This window comes from Typopeltis vanoorti, chromosome 6 (assembly GCF_054136105.1).
Source record: "Typopeltis vanoorti isolate ZY-2024b chromosome 6, IOZ_Tvanoo_1.0, whole genome shotgun sequence".
In the NCBI taxonomy this organism is placed as follows: Eukaryota; Metazoa; Arthropoda; class Arachnida; order Uropygi; family Thelyphonidae; genus Typopeltis; species Typopeltis vanoorti.
This window is the reverse complement of record NC_143554.1, coordinates 65857366-65874462: the sequence shown is the minus strand read 5'-3', so window position 1 is coordinate 65874462 and position 17097 is coordinate 65857366. Positions and strand designations below refer to the sequence as shown.

At 34.5% G+C, this 17097-nt stretch overlaps 1 protein-coding gene across 1 annotated transcript in view; it reads left to right on the top strand.

Moving 5' to 3' along the window:
• Positions 1-17097, top strand: part of Nipped-A (Transcription-associated protein Nipped-A) — a 936100-nt gene that overhangs the window by 644311 nt on the left and 274692 nt on the right. Inside the window, exon 44 of the mRNA XM_090393977.1 lies at positions 493-814. Coding sequence (XP_090250103.1) covers positions 493-814 — 322 coding nt within the window. The remainder of the gene's footprint in view (positions 1-492; positions 815-17097) is intronic.

Genomic DNA, 17097 nt, shown 5'->3' with positions numbered 1-17097 from the left:
AATTGAACTTAGCAAATATTTGAATAGGTTTCGCAGTGTAATACTAAATCTAACAGACTCTGAACAATAACTGTTAGTTAGTGCTAAAAATTATGTTTAAAAAGTTAACATGCTGAAGTTTAAACATTTAATCGCCACCGTGTTTAAAAAAGTTTACATTCAGAGCAGAGTCCTGGTAGCTCCTGTCCATTTATAGTTCCAAATCTATCACCATTTATATATCCAGAGCACATCTGAAAAGCTAGCAGAAGTCTTAAAAACAAAACCTTACAACCATATAGGAAAATTTGACATCCCTTATCTGCACTGATTGAGGAACGTAATTTGATAATTTTTCTTTTGTATTCTCTTATCTGTGCACAGTGAAATTTTCATATAACCACTATCACAAATGAAGTGCTAGTGTTTACAGTTCATATAGTTACATTTATATGTTATGTTGCATATACTTGTATCTGAAATCATTTTTTTTTTTTCCACATCTCTCTCTAGTGGGAACAGATCTACTCATTCTTAGCCTTGATCTTGTTAAAAATCGTGTTGGTGTTATGGGTCAAGAAATGAGAAAAGCATTTATTGGAACTATCTTAGTTGGCCTTATAGAAAAATCTCCAGATGTGAAAGTATTAAAAGCTATTACAAAAATGGTAGAAGACTGGGTTAAAAGTAAAAGTCCAATAGCAGTTAATCAATCCCCAACTTTGAGAGAGAAATCCATTTTGTTGGTCAAAATGATGCAGTTTATTGAAAAACGATTTCCTGATGAGCAAGAACTAAATGCTCAATTTCTTGAGCTTGTGAATTTCGTGTTCAGGTAAAACTTTAAAAAAAAAAAGTCAGCTTTTATAAACATAATTGCTGTTGTAAAGTCTTAATTATTTCTTATTTGTTACGTTATTTATATAGAGGAAAAGCTTATTTAATATGATGTTGAATAGCATTGTGGTTTATTTCAAAGCTATTATTTGAACACAGATTTTTTCATTGGGGGTGGGGATTTTTCTGTATATAATTCAATACAGTATTCATTATTTTATCATGAGTGTTTTTTACCAGGTGATATAAATCTCTGTGGTGGCAAAGTCCAAATTCTATAAGCTTGTCAGAATATGTTTTGTATGACACATTCAAATCACACCAGACAAGTTATATTGGTCATTCCTGTCCATGGAACAGAATAGGACTCATCATTTTGTGTTCTTATGTACTGTATGTTTATATTTCTCTTTGTTTTGTTAAAATAAAAAAAATACTCCTAATGAATAACACAATACTAACATTTACCCCCACCACCACCACCACGCACACCATACTACAGCGAAACAAAAGTTTTATTATAGCACTAAGTGGACACTAACCAACGATTTCAAAATAATTGATGTGAGAAATTCATCCTAAGGATTTTTGAAGATTATCCTTCTATTCTTTTATCCCAGGCTTACTACTCCTTTAATTTCTTTTTATTTTATGGAAATAAAACAAACTGAAACCCTGGCTGAAAAGATAAAATTAAGAAATCAGGAATCTTTAAGCTTCACAGTTTCTTATTTCTACTTTATTTGTCAAAAAACTACATTTCAAAACCTCTTTATGCTATTGACTTTAATTGATGCAGAATTTGTGATATATTATGACATATCATATACTACATGGAGATCAGATGCTCATAATAATAATCTCTTATATAAATATGAGGTCTAATAAAAATAAGCTTAATACCCCCTTGGCTCCTATTAGTATTAGTTTGGATAATGTTCTTCACTATATATTAAACATATTTAAAGAATATAATCTAATGTTTATAAGCATTGTAATACACCCTACAATGCACATTGATAATGAATTATAAGTCAAAAACCTTATATTAGTAGGATTATACATTTATATATAGAATCTGGTAAAATTTGTAACTTATACATAAGTTGGGAATTTGCACTTTGAATTGAAGGATGTGCAGAAAGATGTCAATCTCAATTGGGTGCAAGTTTGACATAAGTGGTATTAAGCTTATTATTATTAGACCTGATATTCATCTAAGAGAGATTATTATTAGCATTTGATTTCCATGCTGTCAAGGGACTCATTGCAGAGGTCCATACTCTCGTAAGCAAAAAGATCACTGAACCATTGCTTAAATTCATTCAGTTTCTGAACTCGTCACATGCTCAGGCAATGCATTTCACTCATCACTCACTCTATGCAAATAACCTGCTTCTCACACCCTCTTTATACAGTTTCCAGGGATAGCCTCTTGTTTTATCCTTGTCTCCCTCTACTCTACTCTACTCTAATCTATGAAAAATCTCCTCTGCATTAACCTGATAAGAACCCTCTTACCAACTTATGTCTCAATCATATTCACTCGCCTTCTATTCACAACGCTCTGCAAATTGCATTCCCTCAATCTCTCTTCATATCTGACATTCCATAGACTTGACAGTGATTTAGTAAACCTTCTTCAGACCTTTTCCAATACATCTACATATCCTACAGACTTCAGTTTACAGAATCATTCTCTGTTGCTTGCAGTCTCTCTATCTATCTATATGTTCGCTGGGCATCTACAAATGCCATATAGTCACTCTAATGCTCGGTGATGTGCCACACGAGGCCTTGCCATGTAGTCCTGTTGTTTGCTTTTCTAGAGGCCTCAACTCTCTGAAGATCAGTCACTCCACATACACCATCCATCTCATTGACGGTCTACCCCTTCCTCTTTTTCCAGACCTTCTATTACTGTTCTGAGAAGTCCCCCTTCCATCTTCTTTCAATGTGTCCAAAATATTTTAACTTTCTTCTGTCAATTTCCTTAAGGAGCCTTAAAGTTCTACTGATCTTTTCTAACACCCATTCATTTGTACATCTTTCAGTATATGACATCCTCAACAGCCTTCTCTAACACCACATCTCAAAAGCAGATATCTGTTTCTTATCTGACTTCTTTAGGTTCCAAGTTTCACATCTATAAGTCACTGTTGGAAAAACAACTGCATCCAAAATCCTCAACTTTGTTCCCATGAAGATAAAGCCATCTTTCCAGATTTTAGACAAGTCTCTGACTGTTGTTTTAGCTATTCCTAACCTTCTTCTGACGTCTGCTGAACAGCAATTCTTGACATTAATAATGGATCCCAGGTACTCAAACTTGCTGACTTCCTCAATTTCTCCATTAAGATACACTTGTTTCTCAAGAGCTTCCTTGTTTGTATTTCCTTTGAGAACCATAATCTTTGTCTTGCTAGGATTGAGTTGAAGTCCTCTATTATTACTGATCTTGTTAACTTTGTCAAGAATTAGTCCTAGTTCTTCCATGCAGTCTCTCAGTCTTCTTAATTTTGGATTGTTAATCCAAGTACTCTGGCTTAGTAGAGAATGATGCTGATATGGGCACTGAAATGCAATAGAATTCAAATAATTATTATAAAAAAATTTTCCACATAAAAAAAAATATAGTATAGAGTAAAACATTACGGATCCAAACATTATCTGAACTATTGGATTAACCAAAACACTTGGTCCCTATTAGATTGGATAATGTTCTTCTGTAGATGTAGAAAATGTTTATAAGCATTGTAATGTGCCTACAACCAGTAATTTGGGTTTTAATCCCACTCTGGGCATGGATGTTTGTGAATGTGTTTAATAGTAGATGATATCATTGCCTAGTGTGAGACCACCTACCATCTTCTTAGAGGCGTGAAGTTGTTTAAAAAGGTCTGTGTTTGGTTCCTAGGACAGGGTTTCCAGATTAATCAGATGATGATGTCTCATTAAGTAGTATTTCTGTTGTATTTAATTGAAAATTAATGGATGGAAGATCCACTGAATTCCTTGATTCACTTCCAAGAATCCAATATTGCAATTAAATTCAAACCTACATAGTAATCCAAACAGTAATTATCTTCTCTCTCTCTCTCTCTAGATCTTCAATATCCAGTACCTTCAAGAAGATATTTCAACAAACAAAAACTCAAACTTTCCCAACAACTATTATTTCTATAAATTGAAAAATGCTGGATTGATATTTTAGCATGTGATTCACTACAAGGTTGAATGAATAAAAAAAATGACCAGGTTATAACTCATATATATTATACTGGATGTATTTCTGTGACATGTTTCACTGTCTATATAGTTAATAGCATCTTCAGGAAGTTGCTTAACATAAGCAAAAATCAAGAAAAAAATTCATGTTTACCAAAAGCTACTAATATCTGTAATTGAAAGAGTGATAGTTTAATAATGAGTATCATTAGGCATTCAAGGTATACATTTTTGGTCGTTTTTATAGATAGAAATATACTATTATTAATACAGACCAGTATTTTACAAATAAACATTTATTAAAACCTACCAGTTTCGCCAGTAAACTGTCTGGCTTTTTCAAGGTATTACGGAGATATGAAAGTAAATGCAAATTAAAAGGAACATAAAAAACGTTGTAAACCAAACTAGTATCTATGGTTACACGTTTCACGTGACAAAGATGGCTTATTGTTCTTATTCATTATCACGCATGCGTGTTTGTTGTAGACTTGTAATGTGATTACTGGCTAGCTGTAGTTCAGATTGATTGAGAGAGAGGATCAAGTTTTTCCACGAACTGTTGAGAATTATACCCAGATTTCTGTTGAGGTTTCCGCCGGTTATTAGTACTATTGTGGCTTCCTTAAATACACGATGCCTGTAGTCGCCATCGAGATATGGCATGGAGCTGTTTTGCCAATCTATCGTGTGGTTAGACGTGCAGAAATGATGTGCTAAGCCGGAAGAAATGCTTCTGTTGTGGTTTACATCACCAACATGTTCTTTTTGTCTAATTTCTAAACTTCGTGAAGTTTGTCCAATGTAGGCAAGACCACAGGAGCAGGGAATGTAATATACTCCTGGATATTTGTAGAACGGAACTTTATCTTTTGGAGATCCTAAAACTTGTCTGATAATGGAAGATCATCACCAACCTACTTTTTGGCAAAACATCTTGCAAACTTATTAAATAATAAAATACGATCATCAGAATCCTATATCAAGAATAGTCAATATTTTGTAAATAAACTCCAAGCCATTACGATTGCACCAACTGACATGCTAGCCAGCCTAGATGTTGTATCCCTTTTCACCAATGTTCCAGTAGAAGAGGTAATAAACATCATCCAAGACCTCTTTCCTCTAGACATCACACAGATGTTTAGACACTGCCTTCAATCTAATTTCTTCAAAGTTAACAACACCGTATACCAACAATTAGAAGGCCTAGCAATGGGAAGCCCACTATCGCCATCTTGTGCAGACCTTTTCATGGAAAAACTTGAAAAGGAAATTCTCTCTGCAATCTCTCCGAAACCATCTACATGGTGGAGATATGTGGATGATATATTCATCATATGGCAAGACAGCTTAGACAACCTTAAATCATTTGTGGATAAAATCAACTCAATACATAGCAAGATAAAATTCACTCTGGAAGTAGAAAACAACAACCAACTGCATTTTTTAGATATTTTGATAAAAAAACAACCTAACAGTGTCAAATTATCCATTTACAGAAAGCCCACAGATACTGGAAGATATCTTCACTATACTTCAAACCATCACAAGTCACACAAACTGAGTGTTATCCACATGTTGAAACATAGAGCCAAAAAGTTTATATCAGAAGAGGAGGATACACAGAATGAACTCTCACTAATAGCCAACACACTATCACAAAATGGATACCCTCAAAACATCATCAAAAAATATCTATACAATGACAACCCTAGACAAGAAGAATCCCACCGTCAGCACGTTTCTACTGTAGTGATACCTTTCATCAAGTCAATTTCTTATCAAATAGCAAGAATACTAAGAGCCAACAATATCAGAGTGGTCTTCAAACCAACCACCAACATCAGACAAGTTTTAGGATCTCCAAAAGATAAAGTTCCGTTCTACAAATATCCAGGAGTATATTACATTCCCTGCTCCTGTGGTCTTGCCTACATTGGACAAACTTCACGAAGTTTAGAAATTAGACAAAAAGAACATGTTGGTGATGTAAACCACAACAGAAGCATTTCTTCCGGCTTAGCACATCATTTCTGCACGTCTAACCACACGATAGATTGGCAAAACAGCTCCATGCCATATCTCGATGGCGACTACAGGCATCGTGTATTTAAGGAAGCCACAATAGTACTAATAACCGGCGGAAACCTCAACAGAAATCTGGGTATAATTCTCAACAGTTCGTGGAAAAACTTGATCCTCTCTCTCAGTCAATCTGAACTACAACTAGCCAGTAATCACATTACAAGTCTACAACAAACACGCATGCGTGATAATGAATAAGAACAATAAGCCATCTTTGTCACGTGAAACGTGTAACCATAGATACTAGTTTGGTTTACAACGTTTTTTATGTTCCTTTTAATTTGCATTTACTTTCATATCTCCGTAATACCTTGAAAAAGCCAGACAGTTTACTGGCGAAACTGGTAGGTTTTAATAAATGTTTATTTGTAAAATACTGGTCTGTATTAATAATAGTATATTTCTATCATTAGGCATGTTATGTGCGGTCTCTACATTCTTGCATAAATTCTGTACATGTTTGTTGGCATGGAAAAGATCTTGAGTGCTGCACATATTAACTGCTTCCAAATGTTGTGAAGGATCATTCCTTAGTGTGGCTTTTCAGCAGTTGACCTCAGAAGACTACTCAAACAACCTGTCGAAGTAATTCTCTTCTAAGTAGGACATAGAGAATGCTTGCAATTTTACCATGTGATGTTCTTTGAAGATGTGTACTACAAGTCAGCCTTTTTACTGCTTTTTTGTTTTAAACATCACACATATGTTCTTTGTTGTGGATTTCAAACTTCTACCAGTTTGACTTACGTACATCTTTCCACAAGAACACGGAATCTTGTATACCTGAATATTTATAAAATTGAGCCTTGTACACAGAAAGCTTTGAAAGGTGTTGATTGGTTGGAAGATTCTTCTGTTCTTGTTTACTGTCTTGAATATTTCTATGTATGTATGTATGGTATGGATACTATGCATTTGTAATTAATATTATGGGATGGTTCATCAGAAAATAAAAATTTTAGTACTTTTTTGAGTAACCATTTTGGACAAACTGAAAAACAGAGAAACAAAAGAGAAGAAAAATGCAGGCTTGTAGCACACTCCCTCAAAGAATATCACATGACAATCATCCTCCATACCCTACTTATATAATTACTTCAGCAGGTTGTTCAGTCCTTTGAGGTCATTTGCTCAAAAGCACACTAAATAAAAACCAATGAATCATCCTCATGACTTTGGATCTTGTTAATTAATATGGGCATATAATATTCAAGACCTCTCCTCTGCCAGCAATGACATACAGAGCTTACACCACAATGTATAGACTGCACATAGATGCCTAATGATACTTGTGATCAAACTGCCATTTCAGTCTTTTCAATTTACAGATATTTTTTGTCTGCACTGAATTTAGTAAACCCCTGGGCAGGCAAGGCAGGGAAGAGGATCTTTGCCTGAACTGAGTATACTTCTTAATTTTGTAGGTGGTTTGAACATTGCCTTAATGTTTTATTTATGTAGTGTTCTGTCTATTTTTCTGATATTCCTCTAATGTATGGTATGGCTATGGCATTTTTGTAATTTTTTTCGCTTTTAATGATATTATTGTGGAGGATATTTTGAGCTCTTTTGTTGTTGTTATTATAGCCATTTTTAATAAATGTTTGGCTAATAATTTCATATTCTTTGTTCAGCACCTGCTCATTGGAGCACATTGTTAGGGCTCTATGTTTGAGGGTGCCGATGACCTCTAGTATTTGGATGATGATATGAATTTTTATATATTTATTGGTATGTGTGTGTGTGTGTGTAAGTTTGCAGTAGACTGTGAATGAAAGGCAGCCTGAGGAAAGACGTGACAAGTGTGTCAGGAAAAGGAAGAGAGTTTTTGTTTTCAATCTTGAGTATATTGGATACGTTTGTGTTGTTTGTTCAGGTGGCTTAGGAATCTATTTAATGTTTTGCAGCTGTGTGGCCAAATAGTGAAAATATCATCAACATATCTGATTCAAACTTTGGGCTTGAGGCTTTCTGAATCTAAAGCTCATTGCTCAAAGTTATCTATATAAAAAGTTAACTAAAACTCTGCACTACTTGCTAACGCACTTCTGAAAATAAAAATCTAAAAGCCAGCCTGATATATGCTCTAGATCAGGGATGCACAAACTTATTAAGGCCGAGAGCCACATAGTTCCACTGTTACTTATGGGAGGACTGCCAAAAAAATTTGAAAGTTATCTACCATATATTGTTTATTTTATTTATATCTATCATAATTGTTACAAAAAAGGTAATAAAAAGTAAGTGAATTTAATTTGATACTTGACATTGCATTGATTTGACAATTGTTTTGATATTTGGTTCGAATTTTGTAGTAGCCAACTGCAAAATTGAATCTAAATTTTCATCAGTCAAGTGGTTCCTAATTTTCTATTTGTTGATATTCATGACTGAAAAAGTTTGTTCACAAATATATGTTGAGCCAAAGAGGCACATTTTAATGCATTATCTAGCAACCATTTATAATTGTTTTTATCAACACAACGATAGAAGTTTAATAAATTGCCTTCATTAAATTTATTTCGCAGGCTCTCATTGTTTTGAATGTCGATGAGTTCAAGCTGTGCTGATTCGGGTGCCTTTTTGAGCAAAATGGCAAAAGGATTACTAAATAAATCTAGTAACGGTTTCACTTTTTTAAAATCAGAAAACCGATCCTTGAAGGCTGATATCAAGTTATCAATCTTTTCAACATACACAGTTTTGAAGTTGACATTGAACTTTTCAGAAACTTTCTTATAATTAGGAAAATGGATGTAATTCCCTGACATCAGTTGGATTTGAAATAGATTTAATTTGCAGTGAAAAGACAAAACATGGCCGTAAAGTTGAGTAACCAATTGATCTTTGCCCTGAAGTCGTGTATTTAAATGATTAGTAATGTCAACCAGAAAGGCTAAGTCACATAACCAATCTGGATTTTTTATGTCAGGGACGTTTTTGTTTTTTCAGTCATGAAGATTTCAATTTCATCAATTAAATTTAGGAACCGCTCCAATGTTTGTCCACGACTTAGCCACCTCACTTCTGTGTAAAAAATTAAATCGTCATATTCACTTTCAATGTCTTCAAGAAACTTTTTAAATTGTTGGTGATTAAGGCCACAGGATTTTATAAAATTAATCGTTGAAACCACAACTTTCATGACATGTTCAAATCCCAGTTTCTTAGGGCACAAGCTCTCCTGGTGGATTATACAACGGAATTATATCAACTCATCGTCGTGGCGTCCCAAATGCTGCTTCAATAATGTTACCAATCCAGAATTAGCGCCTATCATGGAAGGAGCTCTGTCAGTCGTGATACCTGATAATTTTGTCAGATCTAAATCAATTTTGGAACACTGTTCCAAAAGCCCAGTGAACAGGGCATTACCTTTCGTTTGATCTGACAATGAACTCATTCCAATCAGCTCTTCACTTACCTCAAACTCTTGCGTTATTCCACGGGCAAATATTAACAACTGGGCTGTGGAAGTAATGTCAGTTGATTCATCAATAGCTAATAAAAAATAGGCAAATTTCTTTGAATAAGATGTTAATTGGTCCTCTTCCGACATTGCAGTAATTCTTTGCACAGTCATCCTGTGTAACTGAATTTTCTCAACATTTTTGGCTGATTCAGGACAAATTTTTTTAGCAGCTATCTCAAGACAATCTTTAATGAAATCTCCATCTGTAAATGGTCGGCACCTTTTTTTTTTTTGCTATAAGGCGAGATATTTCAGAACTTATTTCTGTTGCGATTTCCAAATCTTGAATAGGTTTTGTAAACATCACTTGCTGATCTGTCAGTTCTCATTTCAAAAATGAAATCTTTTGTTTACGTAGTTCTTCGGGCAGATTTGGAAATGTAGAATGCAGAGTTTCATAGTTTTGCAAATCAAGTACACGATATTATTAAACGACTGCACAAAACCATATTTTTTGGTCCAGCTATCCTGAAACTGCCTTTTTTCATCCTGTAGTATGCGTTTCCTACTTGGCCCTGCTTTGTGCATTATAGAATTTATTTTTTACCGTTTCCTAAGGGTGATAATTAATTGTAGCAACCGCACCTATGAAAACAAAATACTCATGTGACAAACGAATTATAAAAATTGTTAACATTATTACTAACCGATTATCGTAAGTAGACAGGCAATCGTGACGTCACAGCTACTTTGCTTTGCACACGTACCATTTTTAAAAATTACCTGTCGTGTAACTTGTTAAAGTTAAAATAATATACGGTGAGGCAGGCTGCCAGCAAATCAACGGAGGGCCGCGGTCTGTGCATCCCTACTCTAGATTCACTATCCTTTGTCGAGATATGCTTGGACATTCACACATGCAAATGTATACATACAGTTGTATCTGCTGTTTCTTCACCATTTTCTCCTTGTCATTTGTTATATCATATATTTATTTAAAAATTCAACTATCATTGATAGTTGTCAAAAAAACATCAAAATATTTAGAAAATAAAATTCTTACAAAAAAAAAAAAAACCGTAACTGTCTAAACTGTGCTATATGTGTGACTATGATCTTTTTTCGACATAAGGGTGACACTCATATATTTAATCAATCTGTTATTCTGCACCAGATATCAAATCTAGAATTTTTTTTCTTTTCAGCTGAAGATTACTCCCTTCTGTACCATTCATTTGCCATTTTTTCTATTGCTTTACAAATTCTAGAAATCACTGTCTTTTTTTATTTATTTATTTTTATGTCGCTCCCACTCATGAAAAGTTATTTGCAAACCTATAGTACATTTTGTACTGTGAGTGGGCTAAAGTTTTATTTTATTTCAAATTTTTATTTGACTTTGTATCATTGTAGCTGGACTGAAAATCAAACTTCAGTACCTCCAAGAATGTCAGACAATTCTCTCTCACCACTTGTGATCTCTTCCACACATACCATATAAATAGACATGTCTCTTATGGATTTCCCTACCCTTAGTCACTCTCAACCTAGTGTCGTTTAACATTACCTTGGCTATAAGTGGCACCTCCAAGACCTGCTCCTCTTGTCTATACAGGAATAACTCGATTATCGCGGTTATTGTTGCCACGAAAAATACTGCAATAATTGAATCCGCGATAATAGGGATAAATAATGCATGTAGAATGGGTGATCGTTGCCAGGGATTTTTCAAATCTATTAATTAAATTTTATATATGAAGTAAAAATATAAATGTGTTAAACCTGTTAAGTAAAAAATGAAGGTTCATTTAGAAAAACAAGATTATTCTTTAATCTTTATTTATATATATATATATATATATAAGGAGTACATACAATTATTCTTTCTTGGATAAAAATTGGTGTAGAGTTGTCTGGTGGAATTTTTCTTTCTTTTTTCTTCGTATAAAACTCGGTAGCAATGGATGGAATTTTCAATTTCCTGACGAACTTCCATTGATCGCTCACGATTAGGATCACTGTTCAAGATTTTTTTTTTTCTTTAAAATTTTTAGCAATTCTAAACATTTCATCCATTTCTTTGAGGGTAAATTCCTTCAGTGCCACGTAGATTTGTTCGTCATTATCGATTTGAGCATCGTGAGCACATTCTCTCTCGAGGTTAATTAGGTCTTCATCATCCAGCTTCTTATCATGTGACTGAAGCAGGTCCTGAACATCACCTTTTTCAATTTCTTTTAGTCCTAGATCGAAGCCAAGCTTAGTTATGTCATTGATAACACCGGTTACTTCATTTTCAAATCCTTTAAAATCTTTTGCCACGTCGCTCTCAGGTTGCTAGACGTTACTTCATCCATGCTTCCTTGACATTCTCAATGCAATTTTAGATATTGAATGCCTTCCAGAATTCTGTCAAAGTCATAGCTTCATCTCCTGTAGTCTTTTCTATTGCTTGTAAAAAAGTTCTTCGTAGGTAATATGCCTTAAAGGATGCGATTACACCTTGATCCGTTGGCTGGATGATGGAAGTGGTATTAGGTGGTAAATAAATAACTTCTACATTTTCACACAAACTATTCAGTGCTGTTGGATAACTAGGTGCATTATCTAATATCAACAAGATTTTAAAATCAAGATTTAATGACTTGCAGTACCTTTCTTCAGGACAAAAACAATTTTTAAACCAATCCTCAGAAATTAAGTTTTTGTCATCCAAGCTTTTCTATTGAATCTCCAATGAACAGGTGGAAAATTTTTATCTAAACTTCTAAGCAGGTGAGGATTTTGTGAATGATAAATAGAGAGACTTCATCTTGTAATCTCCAGAAGCATTGCACATAGTAAAAGTGTTACATGCTCCTTCGAAACCTTGTAGCCAGGCTGATTTTTCATTTTTTGCTAAAAATGTTTTAGTGGGCATTTTTTTCCATAATAAGCCTGTTTCGTCAGCATTAAATATCTGATCATCGGTATAATTTCCTTCTTCAATGATCTGTTGCAATTCACCAGGAAAACTAGCTGCTTTTTCATCGGCACTTGCAATTTCACTTTGTATATGAACACTATGAATGCTCGATCGCTTTTTGAACCGATCAAACCACCCTGAACTTGCAAAGAAAGTTTCTTCCTCTACTGATGCCGAATTGTTTTTGCTTTCTAATTGTTTTCTTTTTAAAGTTTCAGACAAATTCAATGCTTTTGTTTTTATAGTCATTTGACTAAGAGGAATTCTCTTTTGATTACAATCTTCTATCTACACTGACAATAGCGTTTCCATTTCAATCATAAGATGGCTTCTGTTTCTTGTGGTTTGGGACCCAGATGAGGTCGATGCACTTTGTCCTAGTTGCTTATAGTTTGCAGCATGGCTAAAATATGGCGAACAGTTGATTCATTTAGACCATACTCTCTTGCAATTTTGGCTTTGGTTATGCCTGCTTCATACTTATTTATCATATGCTACTTATCTTCTAATCTGATCACTCTGTTTCTTCTTGATAGCTGTAGACTCGATATCATCCTTGTTTCTTTTAGCATTCATTATGGGGGTAAATAAGAAGAGAAATGCATAACCACATGTACTTCAGGCAAAGGTGGACAGTTACTGGTGAGTGGTGAGTAGGTGCCATCGGATAAAAACGAAGCGCTACATGAGAGTGATACCTGGAGAGTGGCGACTCGAACTGGTTGCATATGTAGTGGGCTACATCTCGCGGCCACAATAATTTGAATTTTGGTATCAAATTACAAATTGCAAAAAATTGAGAATTGCGATAATCGAGATATTCCTGTAGTTAGATTGTGTTTCCTCTCCTAATCATATACCAGCTCTGACCAAGTTGGAAAAATTATTCTTGCTTGATGAAGTCCTTCATTCTTCACTCAATTCAAAATTCCTGCTAGTATTTAAGCTTGGTTTTCCAACAAATGTGCCCAGCCTGTTCAAGAAATATACTTAGCATATCGCAAATGGTTTGAGACATGAGTAGCAGTTTTATTCTTTACTTATCGTTATGCATACAAAATAATTGCAAAACAACCATCAACAAATCGAAATCCTGCTTTGAGAGAGCTGTATGTCGAAAATGCTTGTCCTGTAGAAATAGTAGGCATGCTTTCTGGCCCTTCCAGAGTCCATTCAGCATTACCTCTGTCTGCCTCTCATCCATGTGACATTACTGTAACAAAACCTTCAGACAACTGATCTCTTTTCATCATTCTTTGCAAGAAAAGACATGCTTCTCTTGCAAAATTCAATGGACACCTTGGTGCTTCTTCCTCTTTCTTTCGCACATCCAAATTCCTTTGCTATGCTGGTTTCCATAAATTAAGAAACAGAGAAAAATCACAATAACTCAAAAACTGTATAATGAACTTTTGTGCAATTCAGCAAAAAGCAGTATGATATGAGATGTGAACAAAACTCCCAAAAAAATTGCAAATAAATAGTTTAATTCCTTAATAAATGGGTCAGCATGTTCACTGGACCCATTGGTCTTGGGTCCAGTTGACATTGGAGCCTGGCCCATTTCAGACATTCTCTCCTGTGGTGTCGAAATAAGGACCTGCAGACTACCAGTTGTCTAGCATATGAACCATGTGAAGCTTTCTGTGCAAAGTGGAAGCAGATACTGTGTTGCTGTAGCTGGCATGAGGTCAGATCCTAGCTGATTCGGAATATAGCACTCCTTTTTCAGAGAGGAGATAATCAAAGATATCAGTCACCCACTGTAGTTGTGGCCATGGCTTTCCTTCAGTGTAATATCTCTGAGATTCTGTTTGTGATTGATGGAAGCAATTCCACAGTTTCTGAACCTCGGAATGACTTGCAACCATCTGACAACGTCTAACTGGTCGGCCTCTAGTCTTAAAATGGCTTTCCAACTGACTTCATTGGTTTAATGATTTCTTGCATCCATGTCTAAGAATTTTGCTATCACTGTCTTAATTTCGCTCTGGATATCTTTCATTTTTCAGAACTCTTAAATCTTTAGCTAGCAGCCCTATCTTGTCACCAACTTCTTGTAATTCACTTCTTGAATTCTGTGAATGCATAAAAATATTTTTTCAGCTGTTTCTTTTGAATATTTTTCATACACTGCTGTTACTTCACTCTATGCTACATCTACATTTCTTGCACAATACAAGATATTGTATTCCTTTCTAAAGTCCCTAAGGGTTTTCTGAGGTTATTCCTGCCTTCAAGACATTTTTTAAAGAAATACTTGCCTGGTCTGTGGATTGCAGGATGAGGTGGTATTTAGTGAATGTGTTAATAAGATGGTCATAATTAACACTAAGATCAAGGGAACAGATGGAATTATAATAAAATAAGAAAATCAGGTGGAAGGAATATTTTGAGAAGTTGAGGAAGAGGGACTACCAAATGAAGGAATGACTAGAGGAATTGACAGAGGTAAAGAGTTTTGAGGTAAGGTGGTGAGAGCAATGGCCAAAATGAGAGTGGAAAGGCTGCCAGACCAGATGAAATACTGGCTGAGGTCTGGAAAGCATCAGGAGATGAAGGCATTGAATTAATATGGAATCTGTTGAAGGAGATCTATAGTTAAGAGATACTTTCTGAGGAATGGAGAAAGAGTGGTGGTATCTGTATATAAGGGAAAGGGAGATATACAAGACTGTAGTAGTTATAGAGGAATTAAACGTATGTCTCATACGATGAAGTTATTTGAAAGAATCATAGATGAAAGGTTGAGAGAAGAAGTTAATATTACAAAAGAACAGTTTGGTTTTATGCCTGAAGGAGAACTATGGATGAGGTATTCATTCTGAGTCAGATGATCTAAAAAATACACGAAAGGACAAAGGCCACTACATGTCATCTTTATAGATCTTGAAAGGCTATATGGAGGAGTCTAAGAAAAAAAAAAGAAAGTACCAGAAAAATATGTTAGACTGTTACAGGAAATGTACAGAAATGTGCAAACAACAGTTAGGAGCTGTTTGGGAATAACAGAGAGTTTTGAGGTAACAGTTGGTTTACATCAGGGATCACTAATCAATCCTTTTCTCTTTAATGTAGTAATAGATACTTTGACAACACAAATCAGAGAGAGAGCACACCTTGTAGTATGTTATACACCGACAATACTGTACTGTGCGCGGAAACAAGAAAGGAAGGGGAACAAAAGCTGATGAGATGGAACAGAATATTAGAAGAAAAAGGACTGAGAATTAGTAGAAGAAAAACTGAATATCTGGTGTGTGTGGTCAAGATCTTGAAAGGCTATATGGAGGAGTCTAAGAAAAAAAAAGAAAGTACCAGAAAAATATGTTAGACTGTTACAGGAAATGTACAGAAATGTGCAAACAACAGTTAGGAACTGTTTGGGAATAACAGAGTTTTGAGGTAACAGTTGGTTTACATCAGGGATCCCTAATCAGTCCTTTTCTCTTTAATGCAGTAATAGTGTCGTGACATTGTTCTCTTCATGTTTGAATCCGCCATCTTGTTTAAGTCACTTTCATAAAATAAAGCACAACTAATTGTAGAATGATCACCAATCCATCTCTATCCTTAGATAAGTCTATATAAAATAGCAGGATCAATTCAAAGTTAGTTAGCAGTCTCCTCATTCATTCTGGCCGAAGTATTTGTTTTCTACCTGGGATTCCCGCAAGATTCGAGTTTTTGTGAACGGTGCAATAAAAAGGAATTCAGCAAACACAATAATTAGATTAACAAAATGAAACATTTAATATAAGCTATATAACACATACATAAATTTTACTTTTAATTTTAAATCTTCCAAACCTTCACATTCACTTTCTCAGTTTCTGAGTTGCGAAGTTCCTATACTTAATTAAACATAATAGAACTTCCTATCTAATCAGTTTCCACACATTTCTCAGCTATGCTATAAGCTCAAAAATATCGCAGGCACTAATAGCTGTAAATATCTCTCAAGCAATTCTTATCTTCAATTCTCAATTTCGAAGAATTTCCACAGTTAAAGCTAGGTTAAACGTAGCGTAATTAACACTCAATTCTTCATGCATTGATATAATTCAATATGATAGTCCTTACCAGAATTAGTTCCTAGTACATCAATTACGTTGTGAATATACTTCTAAAATATATTTATTTCACTTAAGAACACATTTATAAGACTTATCCACAGTTATAACTAAAACACTATTAATCGCACTTTAGAACTCTAGACATCAACTGTAGGATACTTTAATTATCCTTGTTATCACTCATTAAACAATTAAACACTGTGTAGTTCTCCTTAGGGCAAATTAGAAATAAGTCGTAATTCTAGACCAACCGGGTTTATTCATTAATTTCATTAATTCTGAATAAACCCAGTTGGGTTTATTCAGAATTAATGAAATTAATGAATTAAAGAAATTAATGCCGATTACGGCATTAATTTCTTTTTATTATTACTGCTGACTTCATCTTCAGCTAACTATAAGATTTACTTCGTCTTTGCTCGCATATAAATATTATCCCTTTTAACCTCTGCCCTTGAGAACCTTTTTTTTATTTCCACTTCTCTAGTTTATACTCTTGCTTCCTTTCACTT